Source organism: Gallinula chloropus (assembly GCF_964237585.1).
Source record: "Gallinula chloropus genome assembly, chromosome: 13".
NCBI lineage: Eukaryota > Metazoa > Chordata > Aves > Gruiformes > Rallidae > Gallinula > Gallinula chloropus.
In genome coordinates this window covers 13,768,999-13,795,697 of record NC_140098.1, presented here as the reverse complement: position 1 = coordinate 13,795,697, position 26,699 = coordinate 13,768,999, and the positions used below count along the sequence as shown (strand labels likewise).

Genomic DNA, 26,699 nt, shown 5'->3' with positions numbered 1-26,699 from the left:
GGCGAGAAGGAAAGGGGGAAGGAGAGAGCCACTCTCCTATGCTCTTGCTTGGAGGAACCAATAGCCATAGCACGCTGACCTAGCAGCTCTGCTTTGCTGTGGAAGCCAGTTCCCATGGCTGGCAACTTGAGATAGCTTATTAAAGATTTCATTCTAAAGATGGAACAGATTAGGGTTTCGCATGAAATCTGGCCGTGGCTACGGTTCTGTGTGCGTAAAGATTGGGTAGAGATGCTTTCCCCTTTCAGCATTGGTTGGAGTTCAGTAAAAAACAAGTCTGTGGTATTTCTCCACCTGTGTCATGAAATGTGAGAGATCTGTCTGACTCGGGTTTGGATTTCCTGTCGACACAAAGGGCAGGTCTCCAGTTGCAAGGCACACTCCATGCACAGGTCACTGAAGGAGAGAAGAAATCTGTCACAGCCTGCGTTTACAGCATGAAAAGCTAAACAGGAGGTGGAGGGGATGGAATCCAAGCACTAAGCAGTTTAGTTAGCCTGCTAGAAACACAGCCAAGATAAGTCTTTCAGTGTGGAGATTAGGAATTGCAGGTCAGGTGTTGCAGATCCACAGGCTTTGAGGGGAGCTCAGCATCTTCCAGACCAGTGCAGTTGGTCAGGATTATGCTTCCATGCTTTCCCCAGTCTCAGCACTTCTCTGAGTGGAGAACAGCAGTGCCCACTTCTTAATCGGGGCAGACTGGGCACATCTCTTCCCCTTCTATCTTTGCAGCATCCAGACAGAAGACCCATGGCAAGACTGCCTCTACCAGTGCTCCAATCACTAAGGAATGGGACTCAGCTGGATTCAATTTCTTGTAGGCAGCTTCCATGCAGGAAGTGCTAATAGGTCACTATTCCTACCCCAGTCCCAGTTGGAGCTTTTAGATGAATTGAAACAATCTGTTTGTTGAACATTTAATCAGTGTTTGAGCTGATGATGGATTTCCTGCTTTCCTCACATAATTTGGATTTTGAGGTCCATGGACTCAACAGTAAAACCTTTGAGATCTGAGAATTAAGGTTTCCCTGACCCCAACCACACACTGTTAGGGATTAAATCTGCTCATGTCCAGGGTGAGCAGGACAGCAGGACTACTCTGCTTAACCCCCCTTACAAAGAGGGGTTATTTCCTTCATGCTGAGGGGTCAGTCAAGCTATGCTGGGATTACCTCTGGTCTCACCTAGGCTGTGTCACACACACACACACACACACACACATCTTCCTCTTGCTTTGGGTTTGGGCTGGTTTTGGGTAGTTTAGAAGGTTTTACCTGTGTCCACACGGCCTGAGTTCTGTGTCTGCTACCTCATCACAGCAAAGCGTGCAGCAGTTCTCCCGGATACTCACTTGCTTCAACAGAGCCAGGCGCCTGTGCCTGAAGAGAGACAGACACCCCCATGCATGAGTGTGACTCAGAACGAGCTCTGCAGCTCCTCCCAGAGCAGCATCAAGGCTGACACAGCTCTTGCCTGTGCTGCCCCACTCTACAGATGGAAAACATCAATCCCAACTTTCCACAAGAAAAGGCTTAACACACACCCAGAGATGTTTGGAACAGCCTTCAACTCCCTGTCAGGAGGGACAAAGAGGGTGTTAGATCCCAATTCTTCTAGCACCCACAGCTGAACCCTTCAAAAAGTGTACTTTTGGGGTACTTTTTAAGAGTTTAGGAAAAAACAAAACTAAAAAGAAACAAACCACACAAACCCACCTATCAACAAAATCCAGAAACCCTGTAATGCTGTAACAGAGTGTAAAGGAATAGAAATTGAAAGTAAAAAATCAGCAGTTGGGTATGGCAATTGCCACGAGGGAGAGTAAATGGATAGAAATCCCCCCTTAGATGAAAGGAACCATTTCCAACTGGGAACACCCAACAGCACTGCCCACAGGCAGGCAGGGTGATGTGGCTACGCCCCAGCACCTGACCACAGAATCCCAGACCGGTCTGGGCTGGAACGGACCCCAAGGATCACAGAGCTCCAACCCCCTGCCACAGGCAGGGACACCAACCTCCAGACCTGGAGCTACATGAGGTTGCCCAGGGCTCCATCCCACCTGGCCTTGAACACCCCCAGGGATGGGGCACCCACCCCCGCTCTGGGCAGCCCCTTCCAGCCCCTCACCACTCTCTCTGCAAAGAACTTCCCCCTAATCTCTCCTCTCACCCTTCCCTCCTCCAGCTTCACTCCAGCCCCCTTGTCCTGCCAGTCTCTGCCCTTTAACAAGCTGATTCCCCTCCTGTTCCTCTGCTCCCTTCAGGGACAGGAAGGCTGCAATGAGGTCTCACCACAGCCTTCTCTTCTCCAGGCTGAACAAGCCCAGCTCCCTCAGCCTCTCTTTAGACAGTGGTGCAAATCTGGGGTAGGCTACATCCCCAATGACACCACACACTGTTACTGTTACTGTTCCTGTCCCAGGAAGTTATTTTATTACTAATGACCTAAAGCAGGAGAGCTCTTGGCTTTCCTTCCTGCCAGTTCAGTAAGTTAAGGCAAAATGGCTGTGAACCCGCTTCTATCTGGCTTATTTGTATCCAGGTGGATAATGGAAATGTCCATAAACTTTGGTAGTTCTGTCATTCACAAATGGGGACAATCCTCATCTGGATCAAAACTGAAGGACAACTGCAAGTCTTGCCATCATTCAGTCCCTTCACGCTGCCAGCATCACAAATTAGGTCATCTTTAAGTAAGCCATCATTTTTTAATTAAGACTACACCTCCTCAACCAACCCAGGCATTCTTAAGACAGCAGGAGGCACTTACACTAAAACCAGTTAAATGTGCAGTATTAGTTTTAATTTAGCTTAGTATCACCCCCCAAAATTTAATTTAATGGATTTTGGTCGTACATCTCCTGCCCTACTCGTGGAGCTGCACTGGAGCCTACGGTCTGATCCTCTTCTGAAAGGGACCCCAGAGAAGATACCTTTGCCATCTATAATGTACCACTGTGCAACTCTGAAGGGAAGCATTTTAATTCTCTGTATGTAAACAAACACACCCAAAGGAGACAGGAGGATTACCTGGGCAAAATGATCTTCTCTTCTGCTGTCAGAAAAGCATAGTCGTTAAAGGTACTAAACTTCATCGGTGGGGGGTACTTGAAAGGTTTGGCCCCAAAGTTGAACTCACATTGCTGATAGGACATGAAACTAGCTGCAGCAAAAAAGCCAGATCTGCAACAGGATGAACAACAGACATTTTAGAACAGCTTAAACAACAAATGAGCTTTCCAGACCTGTTCCACTCTTACCAGACAAAAATATACCCTGAAACAAAGAGGCAAGTTCCTGCAATAGAAGTGTTCTACCCCGAATCAGGAGAAACACCTCCAACACTTCCAGCTTCAGCTCTGCGTGGTTTTGTGGTTTAGTTCTCAACTTCTGTGTTCACTGCTGAGTAAAATCTACCACTAAGAGCAGATACGTACATCTGGAGAGCCTACAACCTGATCCTCTTTACTCTGATCAGCTCAGGTACCTCCTTTGGTGCTGGAAAAGGCATTGTTCTTCCAAACAAGCCCTGTTCCATAGTGCTGTGAGGAGCAGTGCTGACAGCAAGGGGCAGCTCTATGTCCATCGCTCCCGCTCGATTAAAGCAACTGATCAGGGTGTGCAGGGACCTCTGAAGATCCCCCAGTTCCATGTTCCCCCCAGAGCAGGGTCCCCTCAAGCAGGCTGCACAGGACAGTGCCCAGGATCATGGGGTTGGAATGTCTCCAGAGATGGAGCCTCCCCAAGCTCTCTGGGCAGCCTGGCCCAGGGCTCTGCCACCCTCCCAGCAAAGAAGTTCCTCCTCAGGGTTAGGGGGAACTTCCTCTGCTCCAGTCTGTGCCCCTGCTCGCTGCGTGGGATGAACCCAGGTCTGAGGTCCTTTAGCATAAGGCCCATCTGTTCCTCCTCCTCGCCCTAGTGGGACTGCCCCTTTGAGGTCCCTTCCAACCCTAACTGCCCTGTGATCCTGTGACAGCTGGCTGGCCTGCACACACACCCCTTGCCACACCACTGCTACCACTGCTGTCACTCTTATTCCACTCTTATTTCCTGGAAGGGCCCAAGTTGAGACTGCCCTGAGTTCTAACCAGCACCAGAATCTCTGGAGTAATCAAACAATGTGCTGTGCACAGAGAACAGTGCCCTGAGCTCAGCACAGACATACCCTGCAGCTCCTTCAACTGAACTACACTTTAACAGCATCTCGAACTTCATTTTGAGGAAAAACACATTAAATTAAATTCTTAGCACAGCAGCATTCATTTACAAAGCACTGTGATGTCTAATTAAGCTGGATGGGAAGATTCTCTCTCAAGTATCACACCAGCGTTACCTTTTCAGAACTACAAGGCTGAGCTTCCCCAAGAAAGTCAGAGCAACTGGAAGCAGAGTGGGCAAAATAAGCCCAAGGCCTTTCTGTACTGCCACCAAGAGATGTCCTCCTGTGAGTATTTCATGTGTCCCTACAGGAGCTGGCCCCAGGGAAGGGCAGAAGTTACTTCACACTCTGCAGCATTTACAGGACAGAGCCTTTATTTTATAAAAGATCAACAGCTCCTCAAGCACCACTAGAGATTTGTTCATCTTTGCTCCAGCCTCCTTCCACTTCAGTGCTGTGCCAGTGTGGCAGCAGCAAACAGCAAGTGGAACCAGAGCATTTATTTTGGACCCTGAAATGCACCTGTAAAATTACATCCTTCTCACTGATTGCAATTGGCAACTTGCAATTGGGAAGCCCACTTAATGATGGTTTCGGGGAAGCAAATATGAATGTGCATCTCAAATGGGAAGCATTTCATGTAATTAAAGCAATTATCTGCAGAGGTCACCCTCGGAATGAGAGCATACTTACACAGCAGAGGAGAATACTTGCTTCTCAGCGGGAAGCTGGTTTCCATTTAAATAGAAGATCATTTGCTTTTCTTGCAAGTCTAGTAGAAATCCTATCGTGTCTCCTTGCAGGCAAAGGAAAGGAAAGGTAAAGATCTCAGTTCTGTTAAATGCCAGCAGCCCAGGAGCCCCTGCTTTATGTATCACATCTTGCTACCAGTTGTCTCACTTAAGAGGAACTGCTTGCAAAAGCATAAAGGAGGAAACATTGATACAGACAGTGACTAAAGGGAAAGAAAATACAGGACAAAATAATAAAAATGAAATAGTTTAGTCTGCCAGAGCATTAACACTACACAGTTGTTCAAGTATTGCAGAGTATTTGCCACAGCCAGAAGAGAGCTGCGTTCTGTCTCTCTGTGGCTATTTTACACCTGATGAAGACACCCTCAGAACACAGATTTGCTACAGCTTAAGATTCTGGTATGCTTCTGCTATTTAGTTTTAAGAGGTGTTTTTAATTTAGCCATCCTTGGGAGGGACTTTTAACAGAAGAGAAGGTGGCACAGTTCACACAAGCATGGCATGCACAGACTCCTACCAAGATTTCAAAGCTGAGATCAAGAACAGAACTTTGCTGTCCAAGCAGTTATCCAAGAATTTAAAGTAAGCAAGACAGTGCAACTCCTCCTTAAAAACAAACAAAAAAAATACAGTCTAATTCAGAGATTGAGGTTTTCCCCCTTCTCTAAAATAGCTCTTTCAACCTCAAAAAGGAAGATTTCAACCCTTTGTTGTAGGACTACAAACACCCAGGAAAAAAAAGCTCTGTGATTAAGTGTCCAGCAGCTGTAGTTGGTGCTCTGATTTGTACATGGCCTGGGAAAAGTAAAAGCATTGAACCAACAAGATGCTTTTGGCACAGATTGTGGACCAAGAGCTCGGTGTCCTGTTTGTACACTTAAACCACTGCAGACACTAGCAGAGGCACAATAGTTACGACACCTTTAGTGTTACTTTAGGGATTAAGCAGCAGCTCCTCTGTTTGCACTGATTAACAAACTGTTTCCTAGACACCTGCAAGAGGGAAAAGCCCTACACAGAAATCCAGCTCGGATAAACAGCAGCAGATGCCCAAATACCTTCTTTCCAGCAGGGGTGGGAATGTGGTTTGCTTCTGGCGTTGTACCAGATGAGCTGCCGGCAGCCATCGTATGCACAGGAGTACTCGTCATCCCCGATGCCATAACCTTCCTTTAGACAGAGAACAGCACTCAGTCTGCAGCCAGTCCCCCCCAGAAGGGCTACACCTCAGTTTTATCCTACTGAACCATCCATCCAGGAGCACAAAGGGTTTCTCCCACCCCCACAAAGGTAGTTTTTTCAAACTAGCCTTAGCTTCATCTTCACATCAAAAGCAATTTGTTGGGGTGAGGAAGGGGAAGAAGGGGATGGTGTTTCCAAAGTGGTTTTCATTCTCTGTGAGCTTGAATCTCTCCTATTGCAATATTTAAAATTCCAAAGGCTATTTTAATAGTACCCAAACAGCTCACTCTTTGCACCTTAAAAAGCCAACACAGAAGTGCAACCTCTCTTTTATCTTGAATTCCCCACACCACTCATAATACCTTCCCTCCCCAGACATCCCAGTGCCACCACATCACACAGTACACAGAGAACAGCCCACGGTCCCTCTACCAAATTTGTCACATCTCTTATCCCTCTGAGTGCCAGCCTCCCTCAGTCTGTGACAGGTTATCAAGTGATAGCTGATGGTGCGTGACAAATGCAAAGCTACAGGTTTCAGGCTGGGAGGAGAACCCAAATGTGAAACCTAAAAGCTTTATGGAAGAGAGCTGTGGCTTCCTGCCAGGGGAGCGAAGGGGCAGTGCCGATCTCTCTCCTCTCTTTGGGGACCAGGGACAGAACCCAAGGGAACAGCATGAAGCTGCACCAGGGGAGGTTTAGGCTGGGTGTCATGAAGAGGTTCTGTGCTGAGAGGGGGGTCGGGCACTGGCACAGGCTCCCCAGGGAAGGGGCCACAGCCCCAAGCTGGGCTGAGGGCAAGAAGCATCTAGACAAAGCCCTCAGTGCTCTGACTGGGCTGGGCCTGTGTGGAGCCAGGAGTGGGACTCGATGGGCCTTGTGGGTCCCTTCCAGCTCAGGAGATGCTGGGATTCTATAAGAGAACCTCATCATGTTCAGCATGGTCTGTCTAGACAGCAAATACTAGACAGCATCTGATTACACCAGCCTCCCACATCCCAAATTAAAGCTAAGCCCAGCTAATGGGTGTTTAATGTCATGTTTAGGACTAGCCCTTTTGTTACACCTGCTGTCACTAAAGAGCATATGGCCGCTCTTTGTGACATGCCCAGAAGATAATATCTTGTATTTCGGGTCATCACCTGATGAACTTATCTAAGAGCAGCACTGAACCTCCAGAAAAACAGCTGGAGTGACTGAAAGTCATTCTGCTCTGAGATTGACATCTCTGACTTCCAGACAGACTAGTCCAGGAAGCACAGACAGAAAAATGCATGCACACCAAGCTCCTTAACAGCAAGTGGGGAAAAGCTTTTAAACCTCTTAACAGTCTGCACTGGATGCAGACACACGGCCTTTTATCTCCAACAGTTCCCATTACACTTGGTGTCCACAGTGCCTGTGCTCAGGACAGGTCTGGAAGGTATTTTTAATCTAAATCACATTTGCATTTTTTAATTCACCCTTGCAATTGCAAGTTAGGAGTGTGGAACTGGAGCCTGGCTGTGAGCAGAGGAACGTGCCTGCTACACACCAGCACACGGCCACGCCACTGGCATAAACAGGTAGAAGATATGGGGCAAGACCACTGTACTCACAGGAAGGCTTAAGTGAAATGGTGAGAACAGCTACTCTCCCAGCCTGGTTGGGCCCTTGCCACTGATACTTGGTTCATCCCCTTGATGTATTTCTCACATACCCCTCCATCAATATTTACTCACATTAATTTAGTGAGGAGCATGGTGGTCTATTCAAGCAAGTAACAAGCAATAGGACAATAAGCCTCAGGATGAGCCAGGGGAGGTTAAATGGGATATACGGAAAAAATTCTTCACCCAAGGGGTTATCAGTCACTGGAACAGGCTGCCCAAGGCAGTGGTGGAGTCACCATCCCTGGGGAATTTAAAAGCCACGTAGATGTGGTGCTTCAGGACACTGATTAGTGGTTGGACTTGGCAGTACCAGCATCACAATTCATGGAATCATCCTAAGGGTCTTTTCCAACCTAAATGATTTTACAATTCTAAAGCTCTACACTTTTGGCCTGTGTTCATAGTGGCTTTGTGTTTGTCTCAAAAATGCAGAGTTTCAACCGCTTATCTCTCCATTAAATACACTCTCCATTTAACTCTCCTAAATTAAATTCTAAGTGGGGACAGCAAGCCATGCAATCCCAGCAATTAACTAGGGCTAAGGGTGTATTTCTTACTCCAGCTCAGCCAGCTGAAGTGTCAGCTCCAAATCCCAGCACTGTACTTGTATCGGGCCACACACGCCTCTTGCAGTAACATTCTAGCTTGCACCTTAATGAGCTTTAACCGGAGTCTGAAGGGCTGGTAACATGGAAAGTCCTCTCCAGGCAAGTTTTCCAGGTAGCAGTCTTTACTCCTGGCTTAGTATTATGGAAATGCTGAAGCAAATATGCCACAGCATGCTGGGTTTACAGCAGCCATACAGGTTTAAGAAGTGCTGGTTACATCTCTACTAACATCTGAGATTATTGTTTGACTACAAGTTTGGACTTCACATGCACATTGCACATTTTGCTTTGGAATGCTAGGAAGTACATAGTTTTCAGAGTAAATTACTAGGAAGAAGAATAATATAGTATGTTATTCTTAATTTTAAGTATCTGGATGAGAGGGAGAACAAAGCAAACCATGAACTAAGCCACTGTACTTATTCTGTACTATTGGAATAAAGGCAAGAAGGTAAAGATGTAATCCTTGTTTTTAATTAAAAGGAAGCTTTCACATAGCCAAACCGTACCATTTCACTGGTACCAGCAGATCTAGTGACACCATACTAACTCAGAGTCAATTTAAATAATGATTTCCCCTTGTGAAAGTTAATTTAACAGGACAGTATGCTAAAGAGGGTAACAAAAAGGCTGTGTGATGATCTGTGTAAAACTGAGTGCATGATAACCTGCTAGATCTCAGCAAGCAATTGTTACTCCACAAAATCAGCAGAGAGTAACTACTGCTGTTACCTAAGGAATAAGGCATTTCCCTGTAGCTTGCAGACAACAGCAAGCAGTTTACAAACTGTAACTGCTGGCTGCTGTGCATGGCTTGTGTGAACAGTGTCAGTCTGCAGCTACAACCACAGCCATGGGTCACCCCACTGACTGAGCACAACCAGCTTCACGAGACGTGCAGAGAAACCGAGGGCAGCAACATGTGAGTGCTCAGTTACTACCACAGAGCAACCACAGCTATTTTCATAGGTGGTGTAAGTAAAACAATGCTGAAGTTACATCATCAGCTCCTACACGTACTCACATGATTGAGAAACTTGCTGTCTTTGGTGGCCCATCCTATCTGCATCACTCCTGAAGTGACGACCGTGACTTCGTAGTACCAGACTCCGGAATCGACACAGAACGTACACCTGACGCTTTCAAAGGAGGAGGCATCACATCGGGCCTGCCAAAACCACACCACACTGAAGTTTCTAACACATGAGCATTCAAACAAGCCCCTTTCTTCCCCAGATCGAGTTTCTTGCACAGAGGAATACAGCAGCCTCATTTGAGAGGCAAATTTGAAAGGCAATTTTAGCCTAAGTGACCTCTCGTTATAGCAACAGTTGTCACGCAAACTAGCAAGTAGGAAGGACTGAGGAGTGTTCAGTGGTAAGACACAGGGGGGAGGGAAGAAAAAAAAGAGAAGTGAAAAAAAACCCCAAAATAGTCAGTTGGCTGAGTCAATGTAAAGATGTAAAGGCTACAGTAACCATGCCAGGCAGGGCTAAGTCCTCGGTCAATAGCTGTCTCCTGGTGTGAAGGCCACAGAGGTAATTCCACATCACGTGAAAACTCATCTCCAAGTAGTCAAAAAGTTTTTAGAAGAAGTAACAGTGGAAACAAAAAACCCAATATATTGCTGAGCCAGAAATCTGCTGCTATGGGTTTTTCCAGACTAGACAAGACAAACAATAGAAATCACGCTTCATGAGCAATTTCAGTCAAAAGGCAGCTGCCTCTTAAGCCTTCTCCTCACTTCTCTGAGTTCTGGGGCACAGACACGGCTGTTACTGCACTGTGAAGATTTCTACAATTGAGATCAGTGTAGCAACATTACAACCCTTTGACAACACACATTTTCCATACAAAACTGGCAGAGAACTTGGATCTATTCTAGGAAATCACAGGAGCAAGTGGCAAACAATGGCTAAAACCTGCCTTTCTCTTCAGGCTCCTTCTTGAGCTGAAACCAGGAAATGGCATCCTACCTCTAATCCATGTGGAGAGATCTTCAGGTATTCGCTGACGTCGTTACTGTTTAGCATGGCCCTGATGTTGGTCAAGTCAACCTTCTCATATGTAAACTGCCTGCCTTCTTTTAAAACTGCAAAAGAAAATTAGTTTTAATGACTGCTGCAGCAAAGTGTTCCTTTAAACCCTTCACACAGTGAGTGACATCACATCTCTCTAGGATCCAGTTAAATCTTAGCATAACTGAATTAAACATTGACATTTCGTCTGCAGGAAAACAGCATCACTCTGACACACTGTGTGTTAAATATCCTTTTATATTTATAAATTCATATATACACAGCCCTGACCTCTGACTACAACTCCTATGGTCTAACTGCTACTTCCAGGAACCCCCAGGTGCTGACACAAGGCATCCCAATTCATATCAAGACACCACTGCTGTCTTTGTATGTTCAGCTGGGTGGGTTTCTGTGGAGAACATGTTGGGGGCGAGGCAGAAAGGGGAAACCAGAGGTTTAAAGTTTTTTTACTGGCTCATTTTCAGGCAGGTGATGAATTTGAACTGAACCAAAGCAGCTCCTTCTCCCCACATCCCCTCTTCACGTGGAAGGATCGGTACCTTTATCTTGCCAGGTGTCAAACTGCTGACACAAGCATGTTACTTTACAGATCAGGGATCTGATCTTGGGGGGCTTCACACATCCTGAACTTGCTGTGACACTTCTACAGTTGTTTATTGGCCCCATGAAGTCCAATGAGACCTTTTACCAGATTAGAAACTACAAGAGTTACTGCACCCCCAGAATCACAACTAAACCATCAAGTTTGGTGACTGTTAGTGATCCAGAAGGACAGATCTAGTCAAGTCCTTTGTCAAACACTTCACGTAGATCCAAGGCCATATCTTTACTTTAAAAGCTCTTGAATGAGACTGTGAAGTGCTGGGGAAGGCTTAGAGTGTCCCCAGGATGGGTCAGTGATCCAGCTGTTCAGAGGCACAGAGCTGCACTGTCTAGCTACTCAGCACATCTGCTGAAGCATGGGTTACAGGAAGAATGGTGCAAAGAACTGTCATTGCAAAGTACAAACCAATTGCTTTCACATTTTCCTTGCCAAAATTTCCTTTCCATACAAGTACACTGAGTTTATTCCCAGCTACCCCCACCCCCTGCCCGTTTTTTTTTGGATGGAGAGTGATTACACATGCAGCCAGGTATATTTACAAGTGCTTATACAAACCAAAACACAATCTAGTCCTCTATCTCTTTGAGGAAGAGATTAATATTAAATGAATCCATCCCTTTGTTATACCTACACAGATTGTCTAAACTCCACTGGGCACAGAACCCAACCTGGCGCTTTAAATAGTCGGGATTATCCGTCCATTTCTCTAGCAGGATCAGCTGGTCGCTGATGCACGACTCAGAAACCGTCAGTTTGTTTTCACCTGCAATTTAAGCACAAAGAAGAATCATTACTATAAGCTAGGGACAGGTTTTGTTAGGAATAGGAACATTCTACAACCTCAGTGCTACAAGTAGCGTGGAATCTTTTCCCTAAGCACATGTGGAATTAATTACTCCAGTACTCAGACAAATCAGCACAGAGCTGCACCAGCAAGAGTGCAGCTTAGCTCATGGTGCTCTCTGTCCATCTCCCTAGTACAGATGTATTTCTTTTCCAGTAACAAAGGTCTTGTGTCACAAGCCAATTTCTAAGCTGAGAAGGATGGAGTTTGAGCAAATCTCTTCAGGGTTTGTGGGTAGGAGTGTCAGTACAGCAATCAGTATTTTCCTAACACCCAACCACAGCGCTGCTCCAGCTCTAATACAGATTTATTTCAGTGACAAAGGTCTCAAGTCATAAATCCTTCTAGAGCAGTTTCTAACTAGGAAGGGCTGCACTGAGTGTCAGCAAATACCTCGAGGGTATTGAGGGGTGTCACCAAAGCAATACATTTCTTCTTGTCTGTAAACAGAGAAGCTTTTCTCTTCTACATGTGTGTTCCCCCCAGTCGGGTCCCTTGTGCTCACGAGGGCTGTCAGAGATACTCACTTGTCTGTGCAAACTTCTCCAGTGCTATTAGTGCAAAGAGCATCACGGTTGGGTGGGACTGGAAGTTCTACAGATGGGCAGGAAAAAAAATGATTTACTAAATACCCAGTGCAGGTGGAGAAGAAAAGCTCTCAGACTGTTAAAGAGTTAGAGGTTGAAAGAGACCACCAGAGGTCATCTGGTCACCCTCCTGCTGAAAGCTGGTTCGAGCACATCAGCTCACTCAAGTGTGCCTTGTCCTACTGACTGCTAATTATCTCCAAGGGCAGAATCAGACAATCTCTAAGGTTGGAAAAGACCTCTGAGATCATCATCTATCCAACACCACCACATCAACTAACCCATGTCCTGAGTGCCATGTCTAAACGTGTTTTGAACCCCTCCAGGATGGTGACTCCACCACGGCTCTGGGCACCCTGCTCCAGTGCCTGACTGCTCTTTCAGGGAAGATTTTTTTCCCAATATCCAATCCAAACCTCCCCTGATGCAACTTGAGACCATTTCCTCTTGTCCTATTGCCAGTTCCTTGGGAGAAGAGACAGACCCCCACCTCACTACACCCTCCTTCCAGGGAGCTGCAGAGAGCGCTCAGGTCTCCCCTCAGCCTCCTCCAGGCTGAACCCCCACAGCTCCCTCAGCCGCTCCCATCAGACTTGTGCTCCAGACCCTTCCCCACCCTGCTGCCCTTCTCTGGACCCACTCCAGCCCCTCAGTGTCATTCTGGTAGTGAGGGGCCCAGCCCTGACCCCAGCACTCACGGGGCGCCCTCACCAGTGCCCAGTACAGGGGACACTCCCTGCCCTGGTCCTGCCACACCACTGCTGACACCGGCCAGGATGCCCTCGGCCTTCTCATCCCCGGGCACATGTTCAGCTGTTGGCCAACACCCCCAGGGCCTTTTCCTCTGGGCAGCTCTCCAGCCCCTCTGCCCCACGCCTGGGGCGCTGCTGGGGGTTGCTGTCACCCCAGGACAGGACCCAGCACTGAGCTGGACCTCACGGAGCTGCCTCTGGCCGTGGGCCCGGCCTGTCCAGGTCCCCCCGCAGAGCCATCCTGCCCTACAGCAGATGGATGCTCCCATCCAGCCTGGTGTCACCTGCAATCTTACCAAGAGTGCACAATCCCCTCCTCTAGATGACTGAGAAATGAGATCCCACAGCCTCTCCTACCCAACACAACTCCAACTTTTCCCAATAATGATTAAAAACTAAATGACTTTACAATTGCTAGGTATGGATCCATACAGAGAGCAAAGACACTTACCAAGCTGTGCAGTAAATACTCCAATATGCCTGGGCTGAGCAAGCCTATGCTCGCAGGACCTGCAAGAACATTAGAAATTGAACTCACCCATGGGAACTACCTCATGCTCTTCATCTCACAGACCTCAAACACAAGGTTAAAGAACATCTAAGAACTTTGCAGCAAAGCAGAACTATAATATGGAACAAGTATCATTGTGCCCAGTCACATCCTGCTACACTTACAGTAATTTCAGTTATTGCCACGGTACAAACACATTCAGTTCACCCCCTGTAAATGGGTCCAGGGTTCTCGCCACACACCTGAGTGTATGAAGAATGACTAAGCCTCTGCTTAGCATTTTCCTGCTTGTTACTTCCAAAGAGGCTGGCTCCCCCTTACTTCCAGAGTCAAAGTACACAGACCAGCTCCAAAATAAGCAAAACTGGGCATTGAATGTACCCTACTTGATCATGACCCACATTGCAGCAGCAGCACCATGGCAAGCAGCCAATTTAATAACAAAAAAAAGAAAAAAAGCCTCTTGAAATACTGTCTGCTGAATGGAGAGATGCAAAGGAACCATCTCCTCACAGCTGCAAACACTAACAAACTGCAACAGGTCCAACACAGCATCAGCTGATTTGCTGCCTGAGCTGATGCTGTGGGAACTGTTCTGTGACACCAGGATGACAGAAGATACTGGGTCTCCTTTGGACCTGATATGGTGTAGGTATAAAAGGGCTTGCTGCCCTTGTTCTTTACTTTAGACAGAAATACTTTAATGATTTTCAACTCATCATCAGGTGACACCAGACAGTCACTTTCCCTTCGTTTTCCTGTCCCCTTGAGGAAAAGCAGCAAAAAACTCGCCACAAAATGACCATCAGGAGGAAGGAAACTGAATCATCAGTTCCCAGCAAGGTACAAGAGGTGACAGGGAGTAAGTTCCACACAAAAAGTCACCTTAAAATAGAATCCCAGCAATTTTCTTTTAAGTAAAACAGAAAAGAGACTCTTCTCAGCTAACTACAACAGAACAATACATGTTTAGCAGGAAGAGCACCTCTTTTGTTTCTATACAGCTCTGAGAGCACAAATTTGATACTCCCACCCTCCAGCTAAAGGACTCCGTGTTGTCAGTAACTCACACACAGCCAGAGTGGGTCTAGAGAGAAGATGTATTACCAGTGCTAAGGCAATACACCATAAACAAACACCAATCCACCACGGCTAACCTTGCATCAGAAGGATCTGATCTTTTTAAGTACCCCAGGACTGGAAAGGGCTCATTCAGCCCCAAGCTAGCGAGCGGGCAACGCTTCAGCCAAGCAGCACATTCTGGCACATATGGTCTTGCTCAATGCAGACCATTACTCTGTCCTAAGAGAACACTTCTGAACTGGCCTGCATCATGGGTGCTAAACTAGAAGGTGCTTTGGTGAGGCAATGCAAGTGCTCTGAAGAATTCCATGGCTTTACCTGCTAATTTCTCTGCTAAGCAGCCCAGCACTGCAGTTGTATTCCGGTGTTTGGCAGGGTGACAGGCATCCTGGCAAGCAGCAGCTCCGCTTAAGTTTAATATTTCAGTTAACTTTTGCAATGCATCCTGAAACAGAAACATCAGAAGGGTCTTCAACAGCACTGACAGATGTAGTTTCTTCCCCCCCTGCCCCCCCAACTCAATATAGGTCAAGAAACTGTTTTTACTCTGTATTGCTGGAGTCAGCAGCGTTTTGCAGACAGCATGGCAATCTTTTAAGATAAGAAAATAAAGAACAGATGGGAGGAGGAGTTCAACTCACCCAAGATTTGTAACTTTAGCATTACTACCAGATCCCTCTGAGCAACAACTTGAACAGTTCTGCACATACACAAGTGAGCTACCTATAGGAATAAGAACCTGAACAGCAGAGAAAGGCAATACCAATCACTGCATTGGCACTGCTGCCATTTAATCTGCTTCCAGAGTCCTAAACTTCACACCCTTTCTGAAAGACTTCTTTAGACTGAAGTTCAGGACTAAACAGACATGTCCCCCCCCAAAAAAAGAGCCTGTGTCCCCATCATAAATTCAGAACGCTTCACAGGATGTCCTAAGGGGTGTTCCTGAGGGCAGCCATGGCTTCTGCAGTCACACTCATTTAGAAACTAACTGGTGAGGGTAATAAATCTGAAAAGCTTTGACTTGCTTCACACAAGCAGTTTGGTATGGATGAAACTCAACCTAGATCTAAGGCATGCCCTCCATTTTCGGTGAGGTTAGGTGTTAATCTAGAGCCAGAAGAAGTTATCCCACAGGGAAAATCCTGCCCTGCAGAATTCCACACATCCCACTCAACTTTCCACACTCTGTGAAAGTTTCAGCCGATTCAGATTGAAACTGCATTGCAGCATCACAGGATGCTCTGGGCTGGAAGGGACCTTAAAGATCACCAAGTCCCAGTCCCTGCCATGGACAGGGACACCTCTCACCAGCCCAGGCTGCTCAAGGCCCCATCCAACCTGGCCCTGAACACCTCCAGGGAAGGGGCAGCCACCACCTCCATGGGCACCCTGTTCCAGGGCCTCACCACCCTAGTAGCAAAGAATTTCTTCCTAATATCCAATCTAAATCTCCCCCTTCCAATTCAAAATCACTCCCCCTCAACCTATCACTCCCAGCCCTTCTACAAAGTCCCTCCCCAGCTTCCTTGCAGGCCCATTCAGGTACTGGAAGGTGCTGTAAGATCTCCCCAGAGCCTTCTCTTCCCCAGTCTGAACAACCCCAACTCTCTCAGCCTGTCTTTGTAGGAGAGGTTTCAGGCTAGATCTAATTAAATAAGGAGACCTCCTCTTATTGAAGTCCTCAGCAGGCTGTTTGGAGCAACAGAAGGTACTGCTCATGGTGAGTATTTCCTGGGTCTGAACTGTGTTCTGAGCCACACTCAGTTTCCTGTGCTGGAGACACCGCTGAAGAGTCACACGTTCCAAAGGGAAAGCCACAGACCCAGCACTGAGTCAGGACTGAGTAGGGACAGAAGCACAGACAACCGAGCCACAGACTGGGGATGGAAAAGTCTCCCTAAAATTAGCCTCTCAGCATACTCTGCTCCTGCTTTTAGCCATTATTAGAACCCTCAGAGATCAACTATTCTGAGTTAAATAAAGACTGTGCAGGACAAACAGTGCACTGCACTACCATGTTTACTTTACAGGCGTCACAGCCTACAGCAGCAGAGACTGAAACACAGCTTGCTGCTGTTCTGCAGCTCTCACAGACACAGGGCACCGACTTAGAACCCTTGAGATCAAACACTTAAACTTACCCTGAACAGAAAGGAAACTAAGAGCAGCAAACATGTTCCAAGGCTGCATGTTAGTAGCAGAACCCACAAACTCACGCATCAAAGACATCACATGGGAACCCCCCCTCTGGGCACTCCAGCAACAGGCATCTTATTCTTTTAGCCTTAAGGTCAATTAATTCGTAGCTAACTCCTTAGAGTACCTAAAGAAAAGTGATGTGGCTTTCTGAAGAACCAGTGTCACCTGATTGCTGAGCACATTATATAGCTGAATAAAGAAATACAGAGCAGCTCTTCCCATGGAGCACTCAGAGTGATCTCTGTTTCCTGAGTTCTTTTTCAAAGCAGGAAAAGTTTCTAGTCATGACTTTGTTTTCAAAATCATTTTGCAGTCTATGTAATATTTAACTTGTTTGGAAGTCTCAGACGACTTTAATCAATAGTCTAGAGGTAGTTTGGGAACTTGATTACCTCTCTAGCCATCCATGCATGTACAGAAGACAAGAAGCTACCAGCTTTCCACGTGCATCCCTAACAATGCAAATTGAAAGTGAGAATTGGCAGCATAAGTAGGTCAATGAAAGCTGATGATGACGTCATCATCAATTTCGGACCAAATGAGATCACGACAAGCGTTGGAAGACAGGCAAGTCCCCTGTACAATCATTACCTTTACAGGGATTCAACAACAGTTAGCATCTGGAGGCTCTCACTGAAACACCTGTACCACCACTGTATGAACACCTCAAGCCAACCTTCCATCCAACAAACAATTAGTGATGAGTAAAGAAGAACAGGTCAGGTTGTAACTGTGAAGTATCTGGGTAGGGTTTGGGCAGAAGTGCTGTGTAACTAACCCACCTGCTCATGCTCCGTTCCTCATGCACAGGGCAGGAACAAACTCAGCAGCAACTCAGAGACATGAGGCTTTCACAACTCCAGAGCTTGCCCCGCTTTTGTAGCACCCCCAGGCCCTCACTGCACAGCCTGCACACACCCCAGGACAGGAAGGGCAGCAAGAAAAGCAAAGGCTTGATCCTCCCCCTGGGCAAGGTTTATCTCCCCCCTCTCTGTGCTTCTGGCATTGAGTAGCAGTGAGATACCAAGCCACCAGAAATTACTCAGAAATACAAGTCACACCCACTGTCCCACAGCTAACAGAGTCTTGCATCAGTGGGGAAACCCACCCAGAGACTCTCTGGGGTGTGGCAGCCACCACCAACTGCCATTCAGCCACAAACACATAACACTTTTTGACTCACTTTCGTTGGCAGTGGGCACTCATCCAGCAGCAGCGTTATAACAGCTGGTCCCAGGGGGTCTTCTAATGGTATAACTCTAATTAACGATTGGACAACCTCCAACCAGCCTTCATCTGCCAAGCATAAAACAGAAGTAACACTGAGAATTAATGCTGCAGTTCTGAGGTGGTCAAAATACATCCATAAAGTGAAAAATCCTCAGTATTACCCAGTGAAGTTACAGACAAAGAAAAAACCCAACAGAAACCCTTGACTTTTTTGGCTGAGTGAGCTGGGGCTGTTCAGCCTGGAGAAAAGACGACTAAGGGGGAACCTTATTAATGTTTATCAATATCTGAAGTATGGGATGCAGGGGGAAATGGCCAGCCCCTTCTCAGTGTCTGTGGAGACAGGACAAGGGGCAATGGCTGCAAGTTGGAGCACAGGAAGTTCCACACCAAAATGTGGAAGAACTTTTAGCCAGTGAGGGTGAGGGAGCCCTGGGACAGGCTGCCCAGGGGGTGTGGAGTCTCCTTCTCTGGAGAGATTCCAGCCCTGTCTGGACACTGACCTGTGCAGTATGAGCTGGGGAGCTGCTTTGGCAGGGGGTTGGACCCCATGAGCTCTGGAGGTCCCTTCCAACCCCTGTGATTCTGTAATCCCAGACTGTGTTAGGTAGGAAGGGACCTTCAAAGGCCATCTAGTCCCACGCCCTGCAATGAGCAGGGACACCCTGAACTAGATCAGGGTGCTCAGAGCTTCATCCACCCTGACCTTGAATGTCTCCAGGGATGGGGCCTCCACCACCTCTCTGGACAACCTGGGCCAGGGTCTCACCACCTCAGAGGGAAGAACTGCTTCCTCAGGTCTCACCTAACCCTGCCCTGCTCTAGTTTAAACCATCACCCCTCGTCCCATCACTCCCTGCCCTACAAACAGCCCTGCGCAGCTCTCCTGTAGGTCCTTCAGGGACTGGAAGGTGCTCAGAGGAGACCTCTGAGCTGTCTTCTCCAGTTTTTTTGCATCAATCTCTTAGCTTGCAGTATTTTAGAAGTTTAAATTCAAGGAGAAAAGTTTCCAGCAGCATGAGGAACAGCAAACACCTCCACTACTTGGAGAAAAGTCTTGCCCAGGCCAGGGCAAGTTTCCAGTAGCATTAGGTAGGGACGCTCATGACCAGTATGGACAAGCACTTTGTTCCAGTGTGATACTCAAGAGGTCAGTGTCCAGTGTCAACTCTTAAGCGTTAAACGCTGCATCCACTATGACACTAAACCAGAATGTCTTTTTGCCAGAATCAGAGGAGTTCCACGGAGCAAAACAGACCTCAGAGGACCTGCATGAGCTTGTCCTTTGATTGGTGGTCTGAAGAACATTCGCTTTCATGAGGAACAGCTCCCACTATTTAATGAGTACACAAGGGCTTCTCCTTGCAAGTAGACAACAATCTACACGAGATGTTAAACTACTACTAAAGCAAACAGGTCTGGATTTACAAGAAACTAATTCCCCTCAAAGTGAAAATGAAGACTGAGCTGGTATCTGCATATGGGTGAGGGAGGCTGCAGACACTTGGCACTTCTACAGTGACAAGCAAATTCAAGCAACACATTGAGGACTAAGCTGTGTTAGCATGTTCCTCCAAAAAGCCCCATTTGACTGAGTTGCTGTAATAGCTAATCATGTTGGTTAATTTATTCTGATTGGAATACATTTCCTGAGACTCTCCCAAGGAGGGACAAAACTTCACCTAAACTAGAAATTTCATGGAGAAATTTCTTCTCCTGTAACAAAGAGAAACCAGCCCTTGCACAAACTCAGCTCATCTTGCAGGAGTACTTGGGGATGAGGCTGAAACAACTACACAACTAAAGCAGAGGGCTAAGGAGACCAAAACCCAAGAGAAAAAGTATATGTGGTTTGCTGACACTGGAGCACATGGGTTTAAGCCACGTCTACACGCACTTCTGGGTAGTTTCTGCCTCTCTGCAGAGGGACATTCTCCATGGTTTACAGTTCAATGCATTACAACATGTTTGTGGACATCCTTTGGCTGCTTCCAGAGTTCACACAGGAAGTTTGAGGGAGTTCAGAAGACTCAGGCAAATGAGCTCAGCGAATCTTCTGAAGGGCTTGGATCCCCCATGCCTAGTGGCACGGCAGGTCACAGTCATACTGCTAACATGTGTTTTTCTTGGCAAAAATAAGAGGTTTTGGGTTTTTTTTTTTCACTTTGGAGTCACAACTGAAACACCCAACACAGTCCCTTGGTACCTGTTTCTGCCATTTCATGCAACGTGATCATTGAATAAGGAGGCTCCTGGTCACTGAAAGAGATATTACACAGGTCAAAACACATGCACAGCCATCAACATCAAACACCAAGTAAAACAGTAATACACTGAAAGCCAATCCCCTAAGGATTTAACAAAGGGAGTTACACAGGCTGCAGAGTGCTAATGCTGTTGTCAGATCTGAGACACAGATGGGATCTGAGCCTTTTGCTGGCTCCAAGTCAACATCTGCACATCTACCATAGCTGATAAGTGAAATGGTGATCCATATCTGCATGCCTACAAGCTGAACATAATGCTTAGGCTTAGGGCTATTCATTAGCAGGGTTCCTCAGAGTGTGTCACAAGGTGCATGTCAGAGGTCAGGATGTGAATCAGGAGCAGCACACAAGGGACAGAGCTTAAACCTTCTGTTTCCCCCAGAAATTCTCTGCTGAGCGTATAAACACATTGAAAAGCCCCAGGAAACCAAAGGCACAAGGCACCTGACACATGGCAGGCTTCACACTCCTCAGTAAGAGCTGTAAGAAATGGTTAAGATAGTTGAACAGAAGATATTTAAACCAATTCCAACAGGAAAACCATTAAAAAGTTTGATTAGATCAATTCCTCAGTCTGGTTTGTTGGAGCCACAGCAAGAACCTATGGCCAGCAACTATCTGTCCATCTGAGCGGGCGCTGCCCTGGAGAGCTCCTAAAATAAGATCTCAAAATCCTCCTCAGTAGCCACCTCCAGGTCCCAAAAAAGCTCATGCAGCAGCATGTCCTGAATGCTTTATTCAGCACTACTGCAGCACTGGGAACTAACCCCAGGCTGAGAGTGATGCGCTCTGCTTCTATCCCACGGCCCTGAAATCAGCCCAGGAATGCTAAATACAGACGAGTTTTTAAAATTTCACCACAGATTAATCATGCAGACAATAAAGCTACCCAATTTGGAGGGATTAATTATAAAAGAAGAGGGAAAAATGCTCCATTTTGACCAAATGTATGATTAAAATACATGCTTTTCTTACCAAACCCCCCCCAAACATCCCAACGCTCTCTTAAGCACTTACACAAGAAAAGGCTGGAGTTTAAACACATTTTTATATTGCTGTAATGCTGGAAACAAAGGTTTCCTCCCCCAGCACTCTGCCTTTCTGGAAACTAATGTCCCCAGCAGCACAAAGCGGGGCGGTGATGCAAGCGATGATGCAAGCAGAGTTACTGCAAGACACGGGGTGTAAAGACTCAAAGGTTCAAGAAGACAACAAAAACACCATGAAATGCAAGTAAGGGGTGAGATAAAACAGGAGGAGGTTTTTTTGCAGGCAGGTTTCTGATTCTGCCTGGCATCAGCAGCACCACACCAAGCAAAGGGCAGTCCTGTCCCACCGATTTCCCATTGCATCGCTTCACTTCCAAGTGCTCTCACCTCCCACATTTGGGAACAAACCAGTCATTTAGCTAATTTCTTAATTCCTAAAGCAGCACCTCATACAAACTCCAAAAATTAATATTTGTTCTTCTGATAGAAAAAGAAACTTAACTTCTGTCCTTCTACAAGGGACTTGTCTCTAGCTCTGGGAGCCAAAAAGCAGTTGTCAGATAGGTTTTAGGTCTGAACTTTAAAATTTGATAAAAGCCAAACAAGCAGAAAACCAGAAGAAAACCCAAACAAGACAGTGATCAGGGAAAGCAACTGTTCATCACAAATCATTGTGTGGCAATTTAATGTCCATTTATTGACTTTTTGTACAGAATTCAGGGGAAAAAGAGGTTGGACATAAGGGTTTAGCTTTCCCTTCTCCAGCCTGGGGGTTCTGCTCTCCCAGGCTGTACTATCACACTAAAGCCTGTATTTCCAACCTCCTTCTTATGGGTTTTCATCTCAGATTGACTCAATTCTTGCACATGGTTTGATGTCATGAGGTTTGTCAGCCTCCTTACCATTTTCTTCAGTTGTGGTGTTTCCAAAACTGAAAAATCAGGCTCTAGGAGGAAGAGGGAATAGTAGAAGCTGCTTATTTCTCCAGCCTCTCCCTTACACTGAAACCTGTGGTTTCCAGATGTGAAGTTCACCCCCGCACACTCGTCTCTCCTCCTTCAAGTGTAGGAGAAGGACTTCTTACTTTTTTTTTCAGGGAAATTTGGATAGTTTTCCTGGTGAACAGACCCCTCCTCTGCTCACAGCCATAGTGCTGTGTCCTACCTGCAACATCCTGTAACACGTGGCTGTGTTATAAAACCAGCTGTGTCTTACCAATTGCCTTGTCTGATAAACAAGGGAAACCAGTATACCAGTACATCCCACTTCTGGTCTCTCCAGGAGCAGAGAGACATTGGTTTATGGGAGTCCATCTAGCAGAGGGCTCCTGAGATGGCCAAGGGCTGGAGAACATGACATACAAAAACAGAAGCAAGAGGAACAAGTTTGTTGCTCCTTAAGCAGAAGGAATCAGATCATAACTCTGTAGTGGTGAGGAGCAGAGAAGACAGAGACAGGCTCTTCTTGGAGGTGCACAGCAGCAGGGATGTGTTGGAACATAGGAAATTCCAACTTTAAAAAACATTTACTTATTTAGACCATAGGGGTGGTCAAACACTGGACTGGAGACCCAAAAAGGTGGAGAACCTCTATATTCTGAAGGTGTTCAGCACTTGACTGGTAAGGCCCTGAGCCACCTGCTCCCACCAGACTTGGGTTTTAAGCAGAAGGTTAGAGTGGATGAACATCAAGAGGTCCTCTTACAATATGAGCTGGGGAGCTGCTTTGGCAGAGGGGTTGGACCTGATGATCTCTCGAGGTCCCTTCCAACCCCTATGATTCTATGACTCCAACCTGTGGGATTATAGGAGTCTATGGAAGCATCTCACCAGAGTCTGTATTAAAAAATACAGCTGCTTTCAGGAGCTTGTCAGAAACAGGAATCTGGGATCAGCAAGGTAACTGCAGTTAGTCCCTCAGCAGCCCCTCAGCAGCATAGGAAAGCACTTACAACATTAAAAAAACTGACTGCAAGAGCCACAGGAACAGGATCAACCATGCACACAAGCATTGTGAAACAGCTCAAGGAGCTGAACTGAGAGGAAGAGGAAGGAAAGTGCAATTAGGGAGAGCCTCTCAAAAAAAGGTTTGCCACTATCTTAATGATTTAGAGACAGAGCACAAAATTAAACCTGTTTATAAAGAACCCAACAAAACCAACAACCAAAAACGACCACAAAAAAATCAAAAGCAAAACCTGAACATTTAAATGTTCCAGAAACTTAAATAGATTTGCTCAGGTATTTCCACTTAAAGCATTTTACAGCAGGGAGGCAGACAACTCCTCTGCAGGCACATTCCAGAGCAGTGATGCAGGTACAGGAATCGAGGCTCACTTATCCTGAGCCTCATCCACCTTAACCTCAAACCCAAGCTCTGATGCTACAACAGTGGTTTTTCCTTCTGGTTTGGCCTTTCCAATTTGTAGATTGCACCTAAGCCAAGAGGGGATGAGCTAACACATCATTCTGAAGGGCTTTTTACAGCTTTGTTGAAAGCAATGTGAAACCAAAAAAAAAAAGGTAATTAAAAAAAGGCTGAATCCATAAATCTCTCCCCTACCCTTGAGGGATGCTTTGAGCACGCAAGGAATGCGATACTGGGATCATGAGCTGAACAGTCACAACATGCAGCCTTTAAAAAGTAGTCAAACTTATAACTGGAAAGAGAAGCTCTGCCTGTTTACACAAGCTAACAAAGGTTTCTATTCTGCTTAACCATTTCCAGTAAACACAGCCTGGAAAGAGCAGCTTACACAACCAGTTTTTAGGATGTATGTTCCCGACCTCTGGAGCATTCATTGCTTCCTAAACTGAGTATCTGTGCCAAACACTGAGCACACTCCTCATCCCACCTGGGTGTAGGCCCATAGAGAGACCATGAGAAAGGTCCTCAGCTCCTGGACGAGGCTGCACCTGGGCAATCAGGAGAGCTACTTCTGTTACCTAGGAAAGGTGCTCCTCTCCTAAGCCTCCAGATGGAAACTCACGGCTCAGGTGCAGGTCGGTGAGAGGATGGAGTCACAGTTTGAGAGAAGACAAGAACATTTTCATTCACGTTGAATTACTCCTTGAGGAGGTACTTACTTATCTACTAACGTCCGAATGACAGCCAGTGTGTCAAGCACCAGCCCATCCACATTCTGCTTTTTCCTCCTTGGCTCGTGAGGCCCCCGACCCCTCCTGGGTGGACGGACAGGGTCCCTTTGGTGGCTTCTGGCTTCAGGTACGTGTGCTCTACTGTTCTCTGTCTGCCGACTCCGAGAGTCCACGTTGTCTTCTGCTCCGCTGTCGTCGCGGCAAACACACGAGTTTCCCATACTGCTGGCCCCCAAAGCGCCCAGTAAGCGGGGAATGTGGTGCTCTAAAGTCAACAGTAAACCTTGGAAAAGGCTTCTGCTGGCATAGAACACCACCAAAGCAACTACAATCATCTAGGAAGTTTTAAGAGTAATGTTTGTGTGATCCTGAATTGGGGTTTTTCTGCATTACAAGCGTCGCTACCAGCTGGAATGAACGGAGATTTAGTTCCTGATACAATGGGGTTTAATTGGTCATCCAGAGGGAGGTCTGAAAAAGCAAACCCAAAACAAGAGTCAGTGTCACCACTTCTAAGGAATAACAGAACCCCTAGTTTACAAAACAGAATCAGTCTTGGTGATAAAGCACCTGGGGAATGTATGGTTTGGACCTGAAGCCTATTGCAGGGTGGGGAAAGGAAGAGGAGGAATTCACTCCACACTGTTCCTTTCTACACTGCTTATTATTTTCCAGCTCTTCCATGGGTTTTGGATGCAGAGGAGCAACATGGTCCTTAGATGCAGCCCACTGCTACCCTTTAAGTGGTAAGCATTAAGAGTTTCCTCTGTCCTTTACCCCTCCTAGAGACATGCTGCTCAAAGCTGCGTGCTTCAGGTTCTCCTTTCACACCCAGACCATTCACCATCATTACCAGTCTCTACGACATGAGATTTAACAGTGACCTGTTTAGTCTGTCTGTGCATCATCATGTCTTTTTGGAACATGCCTTCATCAACTGGATTCTCACCCAAAAAAAGCACCCAATCCCAGAATAAAGAGTAGTTTACAGACACCATTTTAACAGCCACAGACCTAACTGGGCTTTTGAAAGGGGAGGTTTCTGTGCCAGCTGTATGCTTCTTTGGACCTAATGTCAACCTACTCTTCCCTTTTTGAGTACCAAGACTGTGTCATTCTTTTGTTCTTGGTTCAAGTGCTTTGGATCAAATACCAGCCCATTAGTAACTGGGATTGTAGGGCAGAATCACTGAAGTGAGAATGTTAGCAAGGACAAAAGGATCAAAATCCTCCCTGCCAGTTATTTCCCCAGCCACAGGGTGTATTGCCACAGAACATTATATAAAGCCCCAGCTCAAACAAAGCCATACAAAGGGCATCATTTCACTCCTTATGCACTTCGAGCATCCAAGAATAAATAAGTAACTTTTCAGACTAAGCTCACGTTATTCTCTTAAGAATCAAGTTCAGCATTTAAGCAAGAATCATAGAATCACAGAACCCCCCAAGTTGGGAGGGACCATCGTGTCCAATTCCTGGCTCCACACAGGGCCAGCCAATTATGAATTATTAGAAATTACAGTGAATATCTTGTAACAGGTAATTACTATTCTACAACTCTTAAATAATCTATTTAACAGCTGACATGTAGCACCATAAAATTAAAAGAAAGCCAAAGACAGTTACCACCTTTCATGTATGAAAAGCTCTCTACTGTCAAAGCCAAACGGTGGGAACAAGATTGTAACAATATTATTTGGGAAGCCAGACCTGGCCAGAGGAGCAAGTCACTGAAAAAGCACTGCAAACAAGCTCTCACAGGCTCTTCTGCAGTCTGGAGTATGTTACCCTCTCAGCACAGTGAAGAGTTCAGTGTTAACTGACAGCTAACTAGGAAAAAAAAACCCTTCAAGGGATATTAATTTTAAAAAAAATTTAAAATAATACAAGGTCTTGACTTCTTATTCAAGAAACTCTTAAACCACTGATCATTAAAAGGGTTCCAGTGTCACAACATGCTTGCCTTTCTCTAGAAGCAGTTTAGCCAGAACATGAGGTGGGACAGCAGTAGTCCTTCCATCTAAGCCACTGCAGTAGGGAAGAGGTAGATGCCAGTCCAGACTGCAGAGACCTTCAGCAGAATGGGGTAAGATCACAGCTGGTTTGAACAGTGTTAAAAGTTGATGAATGAT

At 46.3% G+C, this 26,699-nt stretch overlaps 1 protein-coding gene across 1 annotated transcript; it reads right to left on the bottom strand.

Annotated features, from left to right (window-relative positions):
• On the bottom strand, window positions 1-24,902 carry RSPRY1 (ring finger and SPRY domain containing 1; the record flags this gene model as incomplete). The annotated part of the gene is made up of 14 exons (XM_084269956.1): window positions 1-396; window positions 1,275-1,379; window positions 3,033-3,185; window positions 4,855-4,957; window positions 5,975-6,086; window positions 9,383-9,526; window positions 10,335-10,450; window positions 11,636-11,767; window positions 12,376-12,442; window positions 13,639-13,697; window positions 15,100-15,226; window positions 18,167-18,279; window positions 20,420-20,472; window positions 24,556-24,902. The coding sequence occupies 14 exons, from the start codon at window positions 24,900-24,902 to the stop codon at window positions 300-302; spliced, it is 1,728 nt and encodes a 575-aa protein (XP_084126082.1). The 3' UTR covers window positions 1-299.
• Window positions 24,903-26,699: the final 1,797 nt, after the last annotated feature.